At 37.8% G+C, this 18,626-nt stretch overlaps 1 protein-coding gene across 9 annotated transcripts in view; it reads left to right on the forward strand.

Annotated features, from left to right (window-relative positions):
* Window positions 1–18,626, forward strand: part of LOC137094741 (SUN domain-containing protein 1-like) — a 135,020-nt gene that overhangs the window by 45,452 nt on the left and 70,942 nt on the right. For 7 of the 9 annotated variants that reach the window (XM_067461946.1, XM_067461942.1, XM_067461940.1 and 4 more), the window contains exons 2-4: window positions 2,937–3,033; window positions 12,475–12,684; window positions 17,267–17,457. In XM_067461946.1, coding sequence (XP_067318047.1) covers window positions 2,957–3,033; window positions 12,475–12,684; window positions 17,267–17,457 — 478 coding nt within the window. In that variant the 5' untranslated portion in view covers window positions 2,937–2,956. The remainder of the gene's footprint in view (window positions 1–2,936; window positions 3,034–12,474; window positions 12,685–17,266; window positions 17,458–18,626) is intronic. The other 2 variants (XM_067461948.1, XM_067461945.1) reach the window with 1 other exon arrangement.

Below are 18,626 nucleotides of genomic sequence, written 5' to 3' on the forward strand. Positions count from 1 at the left end.
TCCAGCAGTTGGTTAAATCAGTCCCAGAAAAGCATCCATCCCTTTAAAAATGTCACATTTTGTGCACAAAACATGCAACATGTCTTGTTTTGTGCGACATTGTCAATAGCGAACGTGGTATGCAAAAAGGCTCTGCAGAAGAGGAAGTATTTGGGGTCATGCAATGTTTGATAAGGCCTATCTCACACTGGCAGTTGCAGTCAAAATGCACAATACATGTCCTGTAGTACGCATTTTGTAGTGCGCATTTTGTAGTGCAACATGTCATGTCATATTTGTAGTGCAACATGTCTTGTTTGTGCAACGTCGTCAATATCGAACCTGGCATGCAAAATGGCTCCTGAAATGTTTTCTGGAAGAGGAAGTGTTTGGGGTCATGCAATGTTTAATAAGGGCTATCTCACACAGGCACTTGCAGTCAAAATGTGCACTACATGTTATGTAGTGCACATTTGGTAGTGCAACATGTCATGTTTGTAGTGCAATGTTTTCAATATCGAACCTGGCATGCAAAAAGGCTGAAAAGTTTTCTGGAAGTGTTTGGGGTCATGCAAATTTTGGCAGTTGGAGTCAAAATGCGCACTACATGTCATGTAGTGCGCATTTTGTAGTGCAACATGTCATGTAGTGCAACATGTCATGTTTGTAGTGCAATGTTTTCAATATCGAACCTGGCATGCAAAAAGGCTGAAAAGTTTTCTGGAAGAGGAAGTGTTTGGGGTCATGCAAATTTTGGCAGTTGGAGTCAAAATGCGCACTACATGTCATGTAGTGCGCATTTTGTAGTGCAACATGTCATGTAGTGCAACATGTCATGTTTGTAGTGCAACATGTCATGTTTGTAGTGCAACATGTCATGTCATGTAGTGCAACGTCGTCAGTAGCGAACCTGGCATGCAAAAAGGGTCCTGAAAAGTTTTCCGGAAGAGGAAGTGTTTGGGGTCATGCAATGTTTGATAAGGGCTATCTCACACTGGCAGTTACAGTCAAAATGTAGTGCGCATTTTGTAGTGCAACATGTCATGTTTGTAGTGCAACGTTGTCAATAGAGAACCTGGCATGCAAAAAGGCTCCTGAAAAGTTTTCCGGAAGAGGAAGTATTTGGGGTCATGCAATGTTTGATAAGGCCTTTTTCACACTGGCAATTGCAGTCAAAATGCACACTACATATCATGTAGTGCACATTTTGTAGTGCAACATGTCATGTAGTGCAACATGTCATGTTTGTAGTGCAACGTTGTCAATATCGAACCTGACATGCAAAAAGCCTCCTGAAAAGTTTTCCAGTGTATGGAGTCGTGCAATGTTTGATAAGGGCTATCTCACACTGGCAATTGCAGTCAAAATGTGCACTACATGTTATGTAGTGCACATTTTGCAGTGAAACATGTCATGTAGTGCAACATGTCATGTTTGTAGTGCAATGTTGTCAATATCGAACCTGGTATGCAAAAAGGCTCCTGAAAACTTCTCCGGAAGAGGGAATGTTTGGAGTCGTGCAATGTTTAATAAGGGCTATCTCACACTGGCAGTTGCAGTCAAAATGCACACTATATGTCATGTAGTGCGCATTTTGTAGTGCAACATGTCATGTCATATTTGTAATGCAACATGTCTTGTTTTGTGCAACGTCATCAATAGCGAACGTGGTATGCAAAAAGGCTCTGCAGAAGAGGAAGTGTTTGGGGTCATGCAATGTTTGATAAGGCCTATCTCACACTGGCAGTTGCAGTCAAAATGCACAATACATGTCATGTAGTGTTCATTTTGTAGTGCAACATGTCATGTTTGTAGTGCAATGTTTTCAATATCGAACCTGGCATGCAAAAAGGCTCCTGAAAAGTTTTCCGGAAGTGTTTGGGGTCATGCATATTTTGGCAGTTGCAGTCAAAATGCGCACTACATGTCATGTAGTGTGCATTTTGTAATGCAACATGTCATGTAGTGCAACATGTCATGTTTGTAGTGCAACATGCCATGTTTGTAGTGCAACGTTGTCAATAGCAAACGTGACATGCAAAAAGGCTCCTGAAAAGTTTTCCAGAAGAGGAAATGTTTGGGGCCATGCAATGTTCGATAAGGCCTTTTTCACACTGGCAATAGCAGTCAAAATGCACACTATATATCATGTGGTGCGCATTTCGTAGTGCAACATATCATGTAGTGCAACATGTCATGTCATATTTGTAGTGCAACATCTCATGTTTGTAGTGCAACGTTGTCAATATCGAACCTGGCATGCAAAAAGACTCCTGAAAAGTTCTCCGGAAGAGGAAGTGTTTGGGGTCATGCAGTGTTTGATAAGGGCTATCTCACATTGGCAGTCGCAGTCGAAATGCACACTACATATCATGTGTTGTGCATTTCGTAGTGCAACATATCATGTAGTGCAACATGTCATGTCATATTTGTAGTGCAACATGTCATGTTTGTAGTCCAACGTTGTCAATATCCAACCTGGCATGCAAAAAGGCTCCTGAAAAGTTTTCCGGAAGAGGAAGTGTTTGGGGTCATGCAATGTTCAATAAGGGCTATTTCACACTGGCAATTGCAGTCAAAATGCACACTACATATCATGTGGTGCGCATTTCGTAGTGCAACATATCATGTAGTGCAACATGTCATGTCATATTTGTAGTGCAACATGTCATGTTTGTAGTCCAACGTTGTCAATAGAGAACCTGGCATGCAAAAAGGCTCCTGAAAAGTTTTCCGGAAGAGGAAGTGTTTGGGGTCATGCAATGTTAGATAAGGGCTATCTCACACTGGCAGTCACAGTCGAAATGCGCACTACTTCGGGCACTCTTTGGCTCCTTTTCTCCACCTCCGGCATCATTTGCCGTATTTCGAAACACAGGCTGGACCAAGCAAGAGCTCTTCCTTTCCTTCCTTTTGTCTAAAACTGTTACTCTGCTGTATTTTCCACCTTCTTACAGTATGATTTGAAACGGTGACTATGGATTTTTCACGTCTTCACACGTACACCCCTCCCCAGTGTGTCCCAGAGAACACTGGCTATACTTATGCACTCAGGTGAGAATCTTACGAGTTGCAGGCACAAACCGGTACTCATTAAAACCTGGTTTCTGTGTTTTAGACTGATTTGGGGGGCTTGGCGTTGACGATAAGAGCTCTGTATGTTTCCTTTGCTTTGCTTAATGTCGTAGTTTTGTTTTTGAACATGGTTTTGTTCTGCCAACACAACTGGGGATTAAGCAGTGACTCATGATTTGTCAGTCAACTGCAAGGAAAAGCATTTCGGAGTCACACCCAAATATCATTGTTTTGGTTAATCACTGTGAAGGGTGATTAATATCGTTCTGTTCTTTTGCAGTGCAGTGTTCTCTTGCTACTTCGCAGTTCGCTTTTCGCGGGCTCGCTGTTTTGCGGGTTTTGCCTTCCGACAACAATTGGGTGTGGAGGGGGGTGTCACCCTTCCCCTTGAGAGAGAGACAGCCAATCATTAAAAAAAGAGAGAGGGGAGTATGTAAATGATGGCCTTATAGCCCCTTCCTTATGACTTGCAAAAAAAAGTGCGCTGTGCCTTTAAATCTCTCCTCGCTTCTGCTTCACCCTATATAAATAAAAATGTGATACTCATTTGTGGGATTAATATAACCCAAAAACCACTGGACGAATTGGCACCAAATTTGGACACAACACACCTAACAGACCAACGAGTGACCATCACTCACAAAATTCCCCCCAAAACAGTGGAAAGGACTTAAAACCCTCCAAAAAAAGCTAAATGATGAAAAACAAAAGGTGCGCGGTGCCTTTAAATCTCTCCTCACTTCTGCCTCTCCCTCAAAATCTATATAAATAAAAATGTAATGTTCGTTTGTGGGATTAATATAACCTAAAAACCACTGGACGAATTGACACAAAATTTGGAAACTACACTCCTAACAGACCAACAAGTGATCATTACTCATAAAATCCCCCCCAAACAGTGGAAAGGACTTAAAACCCTCCAAAAAAGCTAAATGATGAAAAACTAAATGACAATACAGAAAAAAGGGAGGGAAGGAAAGAGAGAAAGAAAATAAGAAAGAAGGAAGAAAAGAGAAGGAAAGAAGGAAAGAGGTAGAGAAAGGAGAAGGAAAAGAAAAGAGGAAGAAAGAGGTAGAGAAGGAAAGAATATACGGGAAGGAAGGAAAGAGGGAGTGAAGGAAGGAGGGAAAGAAAGAAAGAAGGAAGGAAAGAGTTAGAGAAGGAAGAAAGGAGAGAGAAAAGGAAAGAAAAAGGGAGGGGAAGGAAGGAAAGAGGGAGAGAAGGAAGGAAGGAGAGAAAGAAAGAAAAAAGGGAAGCAAGGAAAGAAAGAATGAGGGAAGGAAAGAAAGAAGGAAGGAAAGAGGGAGAGAAGGAAGAAAGGAGAGAGAAAAGGAAAGAAAAAGGGAGGGGAAGGAAGGAAAGAGGGAGAGAAGGAAGGAAGGAGAGAAAGAAAGAAAAAAGGGAAGCAAGGAAAGAAAGAATGAGGGAAGGAAAGAAAGAAGGAAGGAAAGAGGGAGAGAAGGAAGAAAGGAGAGAGAAAAGGAAAGAAAAAGGGAGGGGAAGGAAGGAAAGAGGTAGAGAGGGAAGGAAGGAAGGAGAGAAGGAAAGAAAATAAGTGAAGGAAGGAAAGAGGGAGCGAAGGAGGGAGGGAAAGAAAGACAGAAGGAAGGAAAGAGGTAGAGAAAGAAGAAAGGAGAAGGAAAAGAAAAGGGGGGAAAGAAAGAGGTAGAGAAGGAAGGAAGGAGAGAAGGAAAGAAAAAAGGGAAGCAAGGAAAGAAAGAGCGAGGGAAGGAAGGAAAGAAAGAAGGAAGGAAAGAGGGAGGGAACGTTGGCCACAGCAAAGTGTGGCGGGTACACCTAGTCTATATAAATAAAAATGTAATTTTTGTTTGTGGGATTAATGTAACCCAAAAACCACTGGACGAATTGACAACAAATTTGGACACAAGACACTTAACAGGCCAACAAATGACCATCACTCATAAAAACACTGAAAAACACAGCAGCAGGGACTTAAAAAGCAAAAAACAAACAAACAAACATTACAACACACGAGCAAAACCACACACACACACACACACTTATTTTATTTCGTATCAAAAGCATTGCATAAATTAGTATAAAACTGATACAAAATAGAAGGAGTGTGGGCGGCTAAATATCTTTTGTCCAAAAACGGGCAACAGCAATGGCATTGTCTGTAGCTTCCAACAATTCTTCCTCTGTACATGAGGCAGGGCATAGTGGACAAGCATACAGATGCTCCACAGTCACATGTTGCTTTTAAACATTTGAATATATACGCAAACACACATATACACAAATATATACACACACAAAACACATATACACAGACTGGGCCACAGCAACTCGGGGCAGGGGACGGCTAGTACGATAGATAGATAGATAGCATCCCTACTTCGCGGATTTTCACCTTTCGCAGGTCGTCCTGGAACGCAACACCCGTGATAAGTGCGGGAACGCTGTATGTCAAATGTTCATCATTTTCCTAATCAAGGACACTGGAATTAGTCTACTGTTATTCCAAATGCACATTTTATTTAATGAGAGTGTCAATAATAACCCCTTTTTGTGTGGAATTGGCCTCTGGCTGTCCTAATGATTCAGTAGTTGCTAGCGTAGCTTTTAAATTACAGTAAAGATTAACTGAGGGGGAGGTCAGTGAAAGGGGCCATCAGGCAGTTATTTTATTGCCACCGAATTATATGTGTGCCGGGGTGCTGCGGTCAATCATTAATTTCCTTTAAAAGTGTGTTTTCTTTAGGTAGAGTATTTGCACCATTTCAAGGAGACCTAAATCTGAATGCATCGCCCAATCTAATGCCCAATGTACTAGTGTTTGTTAAGTAAAAATGTTAAAAACCTGCATATTTTTACCATGTTCCAAACACCGTATATACTCGAGTATAAGCCAGGTTTTTCAGCCCTTTTTTAGAGCTGAAAAAGACCCCCCTCGGCTTATACTCAAGCCTTCCTTTTTTACCTCCTCCCTCTCGAATGTGCCTTCCTTCGTCTTTCCCCCTCTAGCATGAGCCTTCCTTCCTCTTTCCACCTTTTATGTACACATTCCTTCTACTTTCCCCCTCTTGCATGTACCTTCCTCTTTCCTTCTCTTGTGTACTCCGTCCTTTCTCTTTCCCCCTCTTGCGTGTGGCTTCCTTCTTTCCCCCTCTCACGTGCACCTTCCTTTCTCTTTCTCCTTCTCAAATGCACCTTCCTTTCTTTCCCCCCATTTCCTGTGCATTTCCCTTCCTCTTCCTCCCTCTCACATGCGCCTTCCTTTCTCTTTCCCCTTCTTGAGCGTGAGAGGAGAAGGAAGGAAGGAAAAGAGAGGGTGGGAATGAGCAAGAAAAGGGAGGAAAGGAGATGGGAGGGAAGTTAGGGGGAAAGGAAAGAGAGGGAATGGAAGCGAAGGAAAGAAAGGAACAAAGGAGGAGGGAAAGAAAGAACAGCTGGCTTGCAGTGCCGAGAAGAGCGCCTTCCTCTCTTCAGTCCTTTCCACTTCCTTCCCACCTATTATTGTTGCTGTTACATTTATTATTTTACACTATTATTAGTGTTATGACATTTATTATTTTACTCTATTATTCTTGTTAGTATTACAATCTGGTCTCAGGATGTTTTCTATTTGGCTTTAATAAAGTGACCAAAGTTTTGGGAGGTGCAACTTTACCCTAAAAGATAGCAGAGCACCCAAAAACAAACAGGATACAAAGTCCTTCCTTCCATCTTTTCATCATGTGTTGGATTCGATGGAGTTGGATTGAGCCCTTCCTTTAAAATGTATGGAAGAGACTTAATTCTTGTGAAATTAACTTCAGAACAAGGTGCTCTGGAGGTGCAACTTTACCCTAAAAGATAGCAGAGCACCCAAAAACAAACAGGATACAAAGTCCTTCCTTCCTTCCTTCCTTCCTTCCTTCCTTCCTTCCTTCCATCTTTTCATCATGTGTTGGATTCGATGGAGTTGGATTGATCCCTGCCTCTGAAATGTATGAAAAGGTGCTCTGGAAGTGCAACTTTACCCTAAAAGATAGCAGAGCACCCAAAAACAAACAGGATACAAAGTCCTTCCTTCCATCTTTTCATCATGTGTTGGATTCGATGGAGTTGGATTGAGCCCTTCCTTTAAAATGTATGGAAGAGACTTAATTCTTGTGAAATTAACTTCAGAACAAGGTGCTCTGGAGGTGCAACTTTACCCTAAAAGATAGCAGAGCACCCAAAAACAAACAGGATACAAAGTCCTTCCTTCCTTCCTTCCTTCCTTCCTTCCTTCCTTCCTTCCTTCCTTCCATCTTTTCATCATGTGTTGGATTCGATGGAGTTGGATTGATCCCTGCCTCTGAAATGTATGAAAAGGTGCTCTGGAAGTGCAACTTTACCCTAAAAGATAGCAGAGCACCCAAAAACAAACAGGATACAAAGTCCTTCCTTCCATCTTTTCATCATTGCTGGATTCGATGGAGTTGGATTGAGCCCTTCCTTTAAAATGTATGGAAGAGACTTAATTCTTGTGAAATTAACTTCAGAACAAGGTGCTCTGGAGGTGCAACTGTACCCTAAAAGATAGCAGAGCACCCAAAAACAAACAGGATACAAAGTCCTTCCTTCCTTCCATCCATCTTTTCATCATGTGTTGGATTCGATGGAGTTGGATTGATCCCTGCCTCTGAAATGTATGAAAAAGACAATTCTTGTGGAATTAACTTCAGAACAAGGTGCTCTGGAGGTGCAACTTTACCCTAAAAGATAGCAGAGCACCCCAAAACAAACAGGATACAAAGTTCTTCCTTCCATCTTATCGTCATGTATTGGATTCGATGGAGTTGGATTGATCCCTGCCTCTGAAATGTATGGAAGAGACTTAATTGTTGTGGAATTAACTTCAGAACAAGGTGCTCTGGAGGTGCAACTGTACCCTAAAAGATAGCAGAGCACCCAAAAACAAACAGGATACAAAGTCCTTCCTTCCTTCCATCCATCTTTTCATCATGTGTTGGATTCGATGGAGTTGGATTGATCCCTGCCTCTGAAATGTATGAGAGACTTAATTCTTGTGGAATTAACTTCAGAACAAGGTGCTCTGGAGATGCAACTTTATCCTAAAAGATAGCAGAGCACCCAAAAACAAACAGGATACAAAGTCCTTCCTTCCTTCCATCTTTTCATCATGTGTTGGATTCGATGGAGTTGGATTGATCCCTGTCTCTGAAATGTATGGAAGAGACTTAATTCTTCAGAACAAGGTGCTCTTCCAAAGATGTTTGCCTGGCACCAAGTGCTGACATGCTCTGATCTACATTTGTCGTGTCCATAAAACAATCCGTGTTTGTGAGCCTCCCTGTCATATGAAGTTATTAAATAAATAGGCATGTTTGCCAAGTGTACACAAATTTGGACTGGCGGCAGCTGCCCTTCGTGCCTGGCACTTCCTTTCAATGAAGTGTTTGTAATCATCGCTGGCAGAATACAAACAGCTGTGCAATGGCCACGGCCAGGGAGAGCTTTGTCAGAGGCACCTTGTTTTGCAAAGAGGTGATTCCTATTACAGTCTATATCTCATGATCTGGGTGTTCAGACAGGCTAATATTTCAGCACTGGTCTGGAAACCATAAAAAGGAGTGGTTTGCAGGTGAGAGAAGTGAGGGGCAGGGGGAGGATGCATCACTTCTTCTCACCCACCCTGGAAACCAGGTGACCTCCTAGAGAAGGAAACGCAGTACAGTGTTCCCTCACTTATTGCTGGTGTTACGTTCCAGGACCACCCATGAAAAGTGAAAATCCACAAAGTAGGGACGCTATATTTATTTTAATACTAGCTGTCCCCTGCCACACGTTGCTGTGGCCCAGCCTGTGTATATGTGTTTATGTGTGTGTATATATTTGTGTGTATGTGTGTATATATGTATGTTTGTGTGTGTGTGTATGTGTGTGTATGTATTTGTGTATATGTGCATATGTATATTGTGCGTATGTGTGTGTTTGTGTATATGCATTGTGCTGGTACGGCTGTACCAGGAGCTCCAGCTTTATTTTCTTTCTGTTATCTGTTTGCAGTCATAGGGCAGGCCTCCTGTCCATCATAATTAAGCTTTGGTTCCGCCCCTTGTTTAGGGCTCTGGGAGGGAAAGGAGCCATTTTTTGGGCAGTCTCACATAAGGAAGCTAAACTATAGGACGTAGACCAGCTCGTCCCGTAGAAAAGCTTCTTTTCTCAAGAGCATCCAGGGAAAAGTAGCTTCCAGGGAAAAGGAAATTCCAGGGGAAATGTCCCAAGGCTCTGGCTGAGAGCTCACAGCCTCTCAGCCTCACAGCAATCAGAGGGAAAACAGCCCTGAAGTTTCAAATAACTCTCTGAGGGAGGACAGCACTACAGATCCACCGAAGTCTAGCTGAAATATCTTCAAGCCTTGGCTGGTAGGTCTACTTGATACCCAGACGCATTTGGAATCGGTAGTAGGTCCCACACCGATGAGGCATAGATAGTAAACAGCCTAGGAGAGGTTAAAAAGGGTTTTTCCTACAGAGAAAGTACAGTTAATCAAAGTCAGGTGCCAGTCCATTGAGGACTAGACTAAGAAAGCCTTGAAGTGTTGTTTGAACCGTTGAAGATGTGTTGTTTGTTCCATAATAAAGACTTTGTTGTATCATTAAAGACTCTAAAGACCATCACTGCAGAAAAATCCCTGAGAGCCTCTCTTTGAGGCACCCTGGCTTCCCGCTGGGCTTAAAGTATACGTCCTATAGAAAAGTACAGCTGTTACAGGCCCAGCGCGCGACAGAAATGCATATATGTGTGCACATATGTGTATGTATGTGTAAATGTGTGTAGGTGTATGTGTATGTATATATGTGCATATTTGTGGGTGCTTACGTATATATGTGTGTGTGTCTGTATGTATGTGTACATGTGTATATGTATATGAATGGATGTGTATGTGTATATATGGTTTATTTTGGGGAAATTTAAAGTCCGTTGTGCTGTTTTTTTGTGTGTGTGATTTTAGGGGTGATGGACACTTGTTGGACTGTTAGGTGTATTGTGTCAAAATTTCATGTCCATCCATCCAGTGGTTTCTGAGTTATGTTTTGCCCACAAGCGAACATTACATTATATATAAATTTATTTATACATTATTTTAAGTCTCTATAAACCATCCCCACACACTTATACACTACATAACCCTCCTTGAACGTGTTGCCTCTCTTAAGTCCATATTGAAAAACTGTGAAACAGCGAGTCCGCGAAAAGTGAATCACGAAGTAGCAAAGGACCACTGTATATGCATGTAAGAGGACTAGACTTATTTATTTATTTACTTACTTCATTTATATACCGCTTTTCTCAGCCCTCGGGCGACTCAAAGCGGTTAACAATAGCAAATATTCAATGCTTGACATCATAAAAACAGTTTAGAAATGAATCAAATAATAACATAATAAACAGTTAAACATCAATATAACATCTCATTAACGTCTCAAGTAAAATCACAATCCAATCTCATCATCTGTTGTTCCGTATTCTTATGTTCATTACACTGCCTATTCAAATGCCTGTTCGAACAACCAGGTCTTCACTTTCCTCCGAAATGCCAACAGGGAGGGGGGCGATCTAATTTCTGTAGGAAGGGCGTTCCATAGCTGAGGGGCCACCACTGAGAAGGCCCTGTCTCTCTTCCCCGCCAGACGTACCTGTGATGCAGACGGGACCGAGATTAGGGCCTCTCCAGATGATCTTAATGTCCTAACTTCTTCCTCTTTTGCTGCCAGCCTCAACAAATGAATATACATTTCCCAGGATAGTCATTTTCCTGGACTTGTTCCCACAGGTATTAGCCAAGTAGATCTTTCAGTGACCCTGGACCAACTAATCGAGGACACAATGGATATTGTACTATTATGCATGACCTAATTCTCAGGTGCATAGCAAATCTGTGTCTCCTCTGTACTCTTTCAAGCAGCAGGTGGGAAGGAAGAGCTGCACATGATGCACTGCTGACTTTGTAGCACCCACAGTGTGCTCTTATTGTACACTGGAGTCTGAAGCACGCATTTACCCAGCTGGCTACTCCCCATTCACTCAAAAGGGATTCCAAATAATTTCCAGACAAGATGAGGACTCTGGAATACTCTGCCACCTGAAGTCCGTGCCTTGTGGGACTTACCAGCTTTCATAGAATCATAGAATCAAAGAGTTGGAAGAGACCTCATGGACCATCCATTCCAACCCCATTCTGCCAAGAAGCAGGAATATTGCATTCAAATCACCCCTGACAGATGGCCATCCAGCCTCTATTTAAAAGCTTCCAAAGAAGGAGCCTCCACCACACTCCGGAGCAGAGAGTTCCACTGCTGAACGGCTCTCACAGTCAGGAAGTTCTTCCTCGTGTTCAGATGGAATCTCCTCTCTTGTAGTTTGAAGCCATTCTTCCATTGCATCCTAGTCTCCAGGGAAGCAGAAAACAAGCTCCCTCCCCCCTCCTCCCTTTGGCTTCCTCTCACCTATTTATACATGGCTATCATATCCCCTCTCAGCCTTCTCTTCTTCAGGCTAAACATGCCCAGCTCCTTAAGCCGCTCCTCATAGGGCTTGTTCTCCAGACCCTTGATCTGCTCCCTCCTCCCTGTGGCTTCCTCTCACGTATTTAAACATGGCTATCATATCTCCTCTCAGCCTTCTCTTCTTCAGGCTAAACATGCCCAGCTCCTTAAGCCGCTCCTCATAGGGCTTGTTCTCCAGACCCTTGATCTGCTCCCTCCTCCCTGTGCCTTCCTCTCACAAATTTGTCCATGGCTATCATATCTCCTCTCAGCCTTCTCTTCTTCAGGCTAAACATGCCCAGCTCCTTAAGCCGCTCCTCATAGGGCTTGTTCTCCAGACCCTTGATCTGCTCCCTCCTCCCTGTGGCTTCCTCTCACATATTTATACATGGCTATCATATCCCCTCTCAGCCTTCTCTTCTTCAGGCTAAACATGCCCAGCTCCTTAAGCCGCTCCTCATAGGGCTTGTTCTCCAGACCCTTGATCTGCTCCCTCCTCCCTGTGGCTTCCTCTCACATATTTATACATGGCTATCATATCCCCTCTCAGCCTTCTCTTCTTCAGGCTAAACATGCCCAGTTCCCTAAGCCGCTCCTCATAGGGCTTGTTCTCCAGACCTTGTTATCATTTTAGTTGCTCTCCTCTGGACACATTCCAGCTTGTCAATATCTCTCTTGAATTGTGGTGCCCAGAATTGGACACAATATTTTAAAATTGTTTTAAATTGTTTTTAAATTGTGTTAGATTTTAGCCGTTCTTCCGAGCCCCAAGGGAGTGGCGGCAGATAAGTTCAAATAATAATAATAATAATAATAATAATAATAATAATAATAATAATCTGCTCTACGATCTGACATGTATGCAAATATATATATATATATATATATTTCTTTTTCACCTTTCTTTTTGTTACAGTTCTAGTTACTCCTTAGCTGCTCTGGATTTTGAGAAAGAGCACAATTTGGAGCCTGTGTTTGACTCTCCGAGAATGTCCAGGCGCAGCTTGCGCTCGTCTGCCGCTGCATACAGCACGACCAAGGATGCTTCCAGCGAGAAGGTCGTCTACGCCGCCGGGAGCAGCATCTCCTACTCTGGGAAGAAGGCTTCTGTAGACCAGTCAGCCAAGTAAGCATTTCTTTTGAATTGCGTTTTCGTGTTACTTACCACTGGGGAAAAGCAGCAGGTCCCATCTGATCTTCCTTTTAGGGAGAATGACCTTAAGATATAGCAGAGCATCCAAAATACAAACAGGATACAGAAGTTGAGCATCAACTCTAAAGCAATCAGAACGTGAAGTGCCATGTGATGTGGCTGTAATAATAATAAATAATAATAAATAGAATAAAAAATAATAAATAGAATAAAATAATAAATGTAATAATAATAGTGTAAAATAATAAAGCAGAGCATCCAAAATACAAACAGGATACAGAAGTTGAGCATCATCTCTAAGGCAAGCAGAGCGTGAAGTGCCATGTGATGTGGCTGTAATAATAATAAATAATAATAAATAGAATAAAAAATAATAAATAGAATAAAATAATAAATGTAATAATAATAGTGTAAAATAATAAAGCAGAGCATCCAAAATACAAACAGGATACAGAAGTTGAGCATCATCTCTAAGGCAAGCAGAGCGTGAAGTGCCATGTGATGTAGCTGTAATAATAATAAATAATAATAAATGTAATAAAAATAATAATAAATAGAATAAAATAATAAATGTAATAATAATAGTGTAAAATAATAAAGCAGAGCATCCAAAATACAAACAGGATACAGAAGTTGAGCATCATCTCTAAGGCAAGCAGAGCGTGAAGTGCCATGTGATGTGGCTGTAATAATAATAAATAATAATAAATAGAATAAAAAATAATAAATAGAATAAAATAATAAATGTAATAATAATAGTGTAAAATAATAAAGCAGAGCATCCAAAATACAAACAGGATACAGAAGTTGAGCATCATCTCTAAGGCAAGCAGAGCGTGAAGTGCCATGTGATGTAGCTGTAATAATAATAAATAATAATAAATGTAATAAAAATAATAATAAATAGAATAAAATAATAAATGTAATAATAATAGTGTAAAATAATAAAGCAGAGCATCCAAAATACAAACAGGATACAGAAGTTGAGCATCATCTCTAAGGCAAGCAGAGCGTGAAGTGCCATGTGATGTAGCTGTAATAATAATAAATAATAATAAATGTAATAAAAAAAATAATAAATAGAATAAAATAATAAATGTAATAATAATAGTGTAAAATAATAAAGCAGAGCATCCAAAATACAAACAGGATACAGAAGTTGAGCATCATCTCTAAAGCAATCAGAACATGAAGTGCCATGTGATGTGGCTGTAATAATAAATAATAATAAATGTAATAAAAAAAATAATAAATAGAATAAAATAATAAATGTAATAATAATAGTGTAAAATAATAAAGCAGAGCATCCAAAATACAAACAGGATACAGAAGTTGAGCATAATCTCTAAAGCAATCAGAACATGAAGTGCCATGTGATGTGGCTGTAATAATAAATAATAATAAATGTAATAAAAATAATAATAAATAGAATAAAATAATAAATGTAATAATAATAGTGTAAAATAATAAAGCAGAGCATCCAAAATACAAACAGGATACAGAAGTTGAGTATCATCTCTAAGGCAAGCAGAACGTGAAGTGCCATGTGATGTGGCTGTAATAATAAATAATAATAAATGTAATAAAAATAATAATAAATAGAATAAAATAATAAATGTAATAATAATAGTGTAAAATAATAAAGCAGAGCATCCAAAATACAAACAGGATACAGAAGTTGAGTATCATCTCTAAGGCAAGCAGAACGTGAAGTGCCATGTGATGTGGCTGTAATAATAAATAATAATAAATGTAATAAAAATAATAATAAATAGAATAAAATAATAAATGTAATAATAATAGTGTAAAATAATAAAGCAGAGCATCCAAAATACAAACAGGATACAGAAGTTGAGTATCATCTCTAAGGCAAGCAGAACGTGAAGTGCCATGTGATGTGGCTGTAATAATAAATAATAATAAATGTAATAAAAATAATAATAAATAGAATAAAATAATAAATGTAATAATAATAGTGTAAAATAATAAAGCAGAGCATCCAAAATACAAACAGGATACAGAAGTTGAGTATCATCTCTAAGGCAAGCAGAACGTGAAGTGCCATGTGATGTGGCTGTAATAATAAATAATAATAAATGTAATAAAAATAATAATAAATAGAATAAAATAATAAATGTAATAATAATAGTGTAAAATAATAAAGCAGAGCATCCAAAATACAAACAGGATACAGAAGTTGAGTATCATCTCTAAGGCAAGCAGAACGTGAAGTGCCATGTGATGTGGCTGTAATAATAAATAATAATAAATGTAATAAAAATAATAATAAATAGAATAAAATAATAAATGTAATAATAATAGTGTAAAATAATAAAGCAGAGCATCCAAAATACAAACAGGATACAGAAGTTGAGCATCATCTCTAAGGCAAGCAGAGCGTGAAGTGCCATGTGATGTGGCTGTAATAATAATAAATAATAAATAATGTAATAAAAATAATAATAAATAGAATAAAATAATAAATGTAATAATAATAGTGTAAAATAATAAAGCAGAGCATCCAAAATACAAACAGGATACAGAAGTTGAGCATCATCTCTAAAGCAAGCAGAACGTGAAGTGCCATGTGATGTGGCTGTAATAATAAATAATAAAAAATAATAAATGTAATAAAAATAATAATAAATAGAATAAAATAATAAATGTAATAATAATAGTGTAAAATAATAAATGGAATAATAGTACAATAATACGTGTAATGATAATAGCATAAAATAATACATGGAATAATAATAATAGTATAAAATAGTAACAATAATAGTGTAAAATAATAAATGGAATAATAGTAATAATAGTAAAATAATGCATTTAATAATAATAGCGTAAAATAATAAATGGAATAATAATGATAAAATATGAAATGTAATAATATAAAATAGTAATAATAATAGTGTAAAATAATAAATGGAATAATAGTAATAAAAGAGTAAAATAATAAATGGAATAATAAAAGCATAAAATAATAAATGCAATAATAATACTGTAAAATAATAAATGGAATAATAGTAAGAGTATAAAATAGTAATAATAATAGCGTAAAAAAATAAATGGAATAATAGTAATAATAGTAAAATAATGCATTTAATAATAATAGCGTAAAATAATACATTGAATAATAATGATAGCGTAAAATACTAAATGGAATAATAATAATAATAGTATAAAATAGTAGTAATAATAGTGTAAAATAATACAGGATACAAAAGTTGAGCATCATCTCTAAAGCAATCAGAACGTGAAGTGCCATGTGATGTGGCTGTAATAATAAATAATAATAAATGTAATAAAAATAATAATAAATAGAATAAAATAATAAATGTAATAATAATAGTGTAAAATAATAAATGGAATAATAGTACAATAATACATGTAATGATAAAAGCATAAAATAATACATGGAATAATAATAGTATAAAATAGTAATAATAGTGTAAAATAATAAATGGAATAATAGTAATAATAGTAAAATAATACATTGAATAATAATAGAGTAAAATAATAAATGGAATAATAATAGTGTAAAATACTAAATGGAATAATAATAATAATAGTATAAAATAGTAATAATATTAATAGTGTAAAATAATAAATGGAATAATAGTAATAATAGTAAAATAATGCATTTAATAATAATAGAGTAAAATAATAAATGGAATAATAATGATAGTGTAAAATACTAAATGGAATAATAATAATAGTATAAAATAGTAATAATAATAGTGTAAAATAATAAATAGAATAATAATAGTGTAAAATAATAAATGCAATAATAATAATAGCATAAAATAATAAATGGAATCATAGTAATAATAATAAAATAATACATTTAATAATAATAGAGTAAAATAATAAATGGAATAATAATGATAGTGTAAAATACTAAGTGTAATAATAATAATAAATAGAGTTAAAGAATGCATGTAATAATAATAAATGGTGCAAAATAATCAATGTAATAATAATAGAGTAAAATATTAAATGTAATAATAATAATAAATGGTGTAAAATAATCAATGTAATAATAATACCGTAAAATAATGAATCGACGAATAGTAATAATAGTAAAAGAATACATGTAACAATAATAGCGTAAAACAATAAATGTAATAATAATAAAGTAAAAGAATACATGTAATAATAATAATATAGTAAAAGAATACATGTAATAATAACAATAATAGAGCAAAAGAATACATGTAATAATAATAAATGGAGTGAAATAATAAATTTAATAATAATAGTAAAATATTAAATGTTATAATAACAATAATAGAGTAAAATAATAAATGGAATAATAACAATAATAGCATAAAATAAAAATGTAATAATAATAATAATAATAATAACCCAGTGAAATAATTAAAAAATATCACTCGAATATAACTCGAGGAGGGGGCTTTTTCAGCCTAAAAAATTGCTGAAAAACTTGGCTTATCTTTGTGTATATACAGTAGGTTGTTAAGTATTTGTACAATTACTATTGGCGAATTTCATACTCTTCCTTTTGGCAATTGTTTGTTTTTTTTCTCCCAAGAATTACAAAACACCACAAAAGTGTGGCAAAACAATCTGGCTCTGTAAAGTACAACTCAAGGAAAAACGTGTCCGGCTCTTCCGTTTTCAGCCACAGTAGCTTCAGTAGTCAAACAAGCGATGGGTCTCTCCTGTCAACCATATTGGATGAGTCTTCAATACAGGAGCAAACAGCCGTCGACCATTTTTGGGGTAAGTAACAATAAACTACTGTATACAGTTCCTTTGACATGTTTATGCATCCAAGTGTTGATTTCTCTTAATCAGGCGTGGGAAATAGAAATGGGAAGGAATTACTTTAAACCTTGGAGAACTATTGCAAAGTAATCAACGTATTTTTATTGTTAAAGTCAGTGACAAACTGTTGTTGGGACCAATCAGAATAGAAATCACTAAGTTAGGCATACTCTCTCCACTCATATCCAGAGGGGAATGGCGTATGTTGCAGAATATGTATGCCTCATCTAAAAACTATGTCTGGCATTTGGTATTTCTGACGTCATAAACTGGATTTACAACACTGTAAACATTTATTGTCGAAAGGTTGTTGTAGGTTTTTTCGGGCTGTATGGCCATGGTCTAGAGGCATTCTCTCCGGACGTTTTGCCTGCATCTATGCCAAGCATCCTCAGAGGTAGTGAGGTCTGTTGGAACTAGGAAGAAGGGTTTATATATCTGTGGAATGATGTGCAGGGTGGGACAAAGGACTCTTGTCTGCTGGAGCTAGGTGTGAATGTTTCAAGTGACCACCTTGATTAGCATATAATGGCCTGGCATTGCCTAGAGGAAACTTTTGTTGAGAGGTGATTAGCCTAGAACTAGGAGCACGCAGCCTAGAACTACGAGGGCACCTTTCTCGGCTCACACAGGCTCAGGGTCTTCTCTTGGGGGGCTCCCGTCCTGCACTCTTTACACTAGAGCCAGGGGTTTCCTTGCAAAGCACAACTGCATCTCCATGCAAACAACAAACAAACATATTCGCATCAGAATAGAAGGCTCTTTTTATTGTCAAAGACTTTCATGGCTGGAATCACTAGGTTCTTGTGGGTTTTTTCGGGCTGTAGAGCCATGTTCTAGAGGCATTTCTCCTGACGTTTCGCCTGCATCTATGGCAAGCATCCTCAGAGGTAGTGAGGTCTGTTGGAATTAGGACAATGGGTTTATATATCTGTGGAATGGCAGGGGTGGGGCAAGGAGCTCTTCCCTGCTGGAGCTAGGTGTGAATGTTTCAACTGACCACCTTCATTAGCATTAGGAGGCCTGGCTGAGCCTGGGGGAATCTTTTGTTGAGAGGTGTTAAGATGTGCCTGATTGTTTCCTCTCTGCTGTTTTGCTGTTGTAATTTTAGAGTTTTTTTTAAT

The sequence above is a fragment of the Anolis sagrei genome, chromosome Y (assembly GCF_037176765.1).
Source record: "Anolis sagrei isolate rAnoSag1 chromosome Y, rAnoSag1.mat, whole genome shotgun sequence".
Lineage (NCBI taxonomy): Eukaryota > Metazoa > Chordata > Lepidosauria > Squamata > Dactyloidae > Anolis > Anolis sagrei.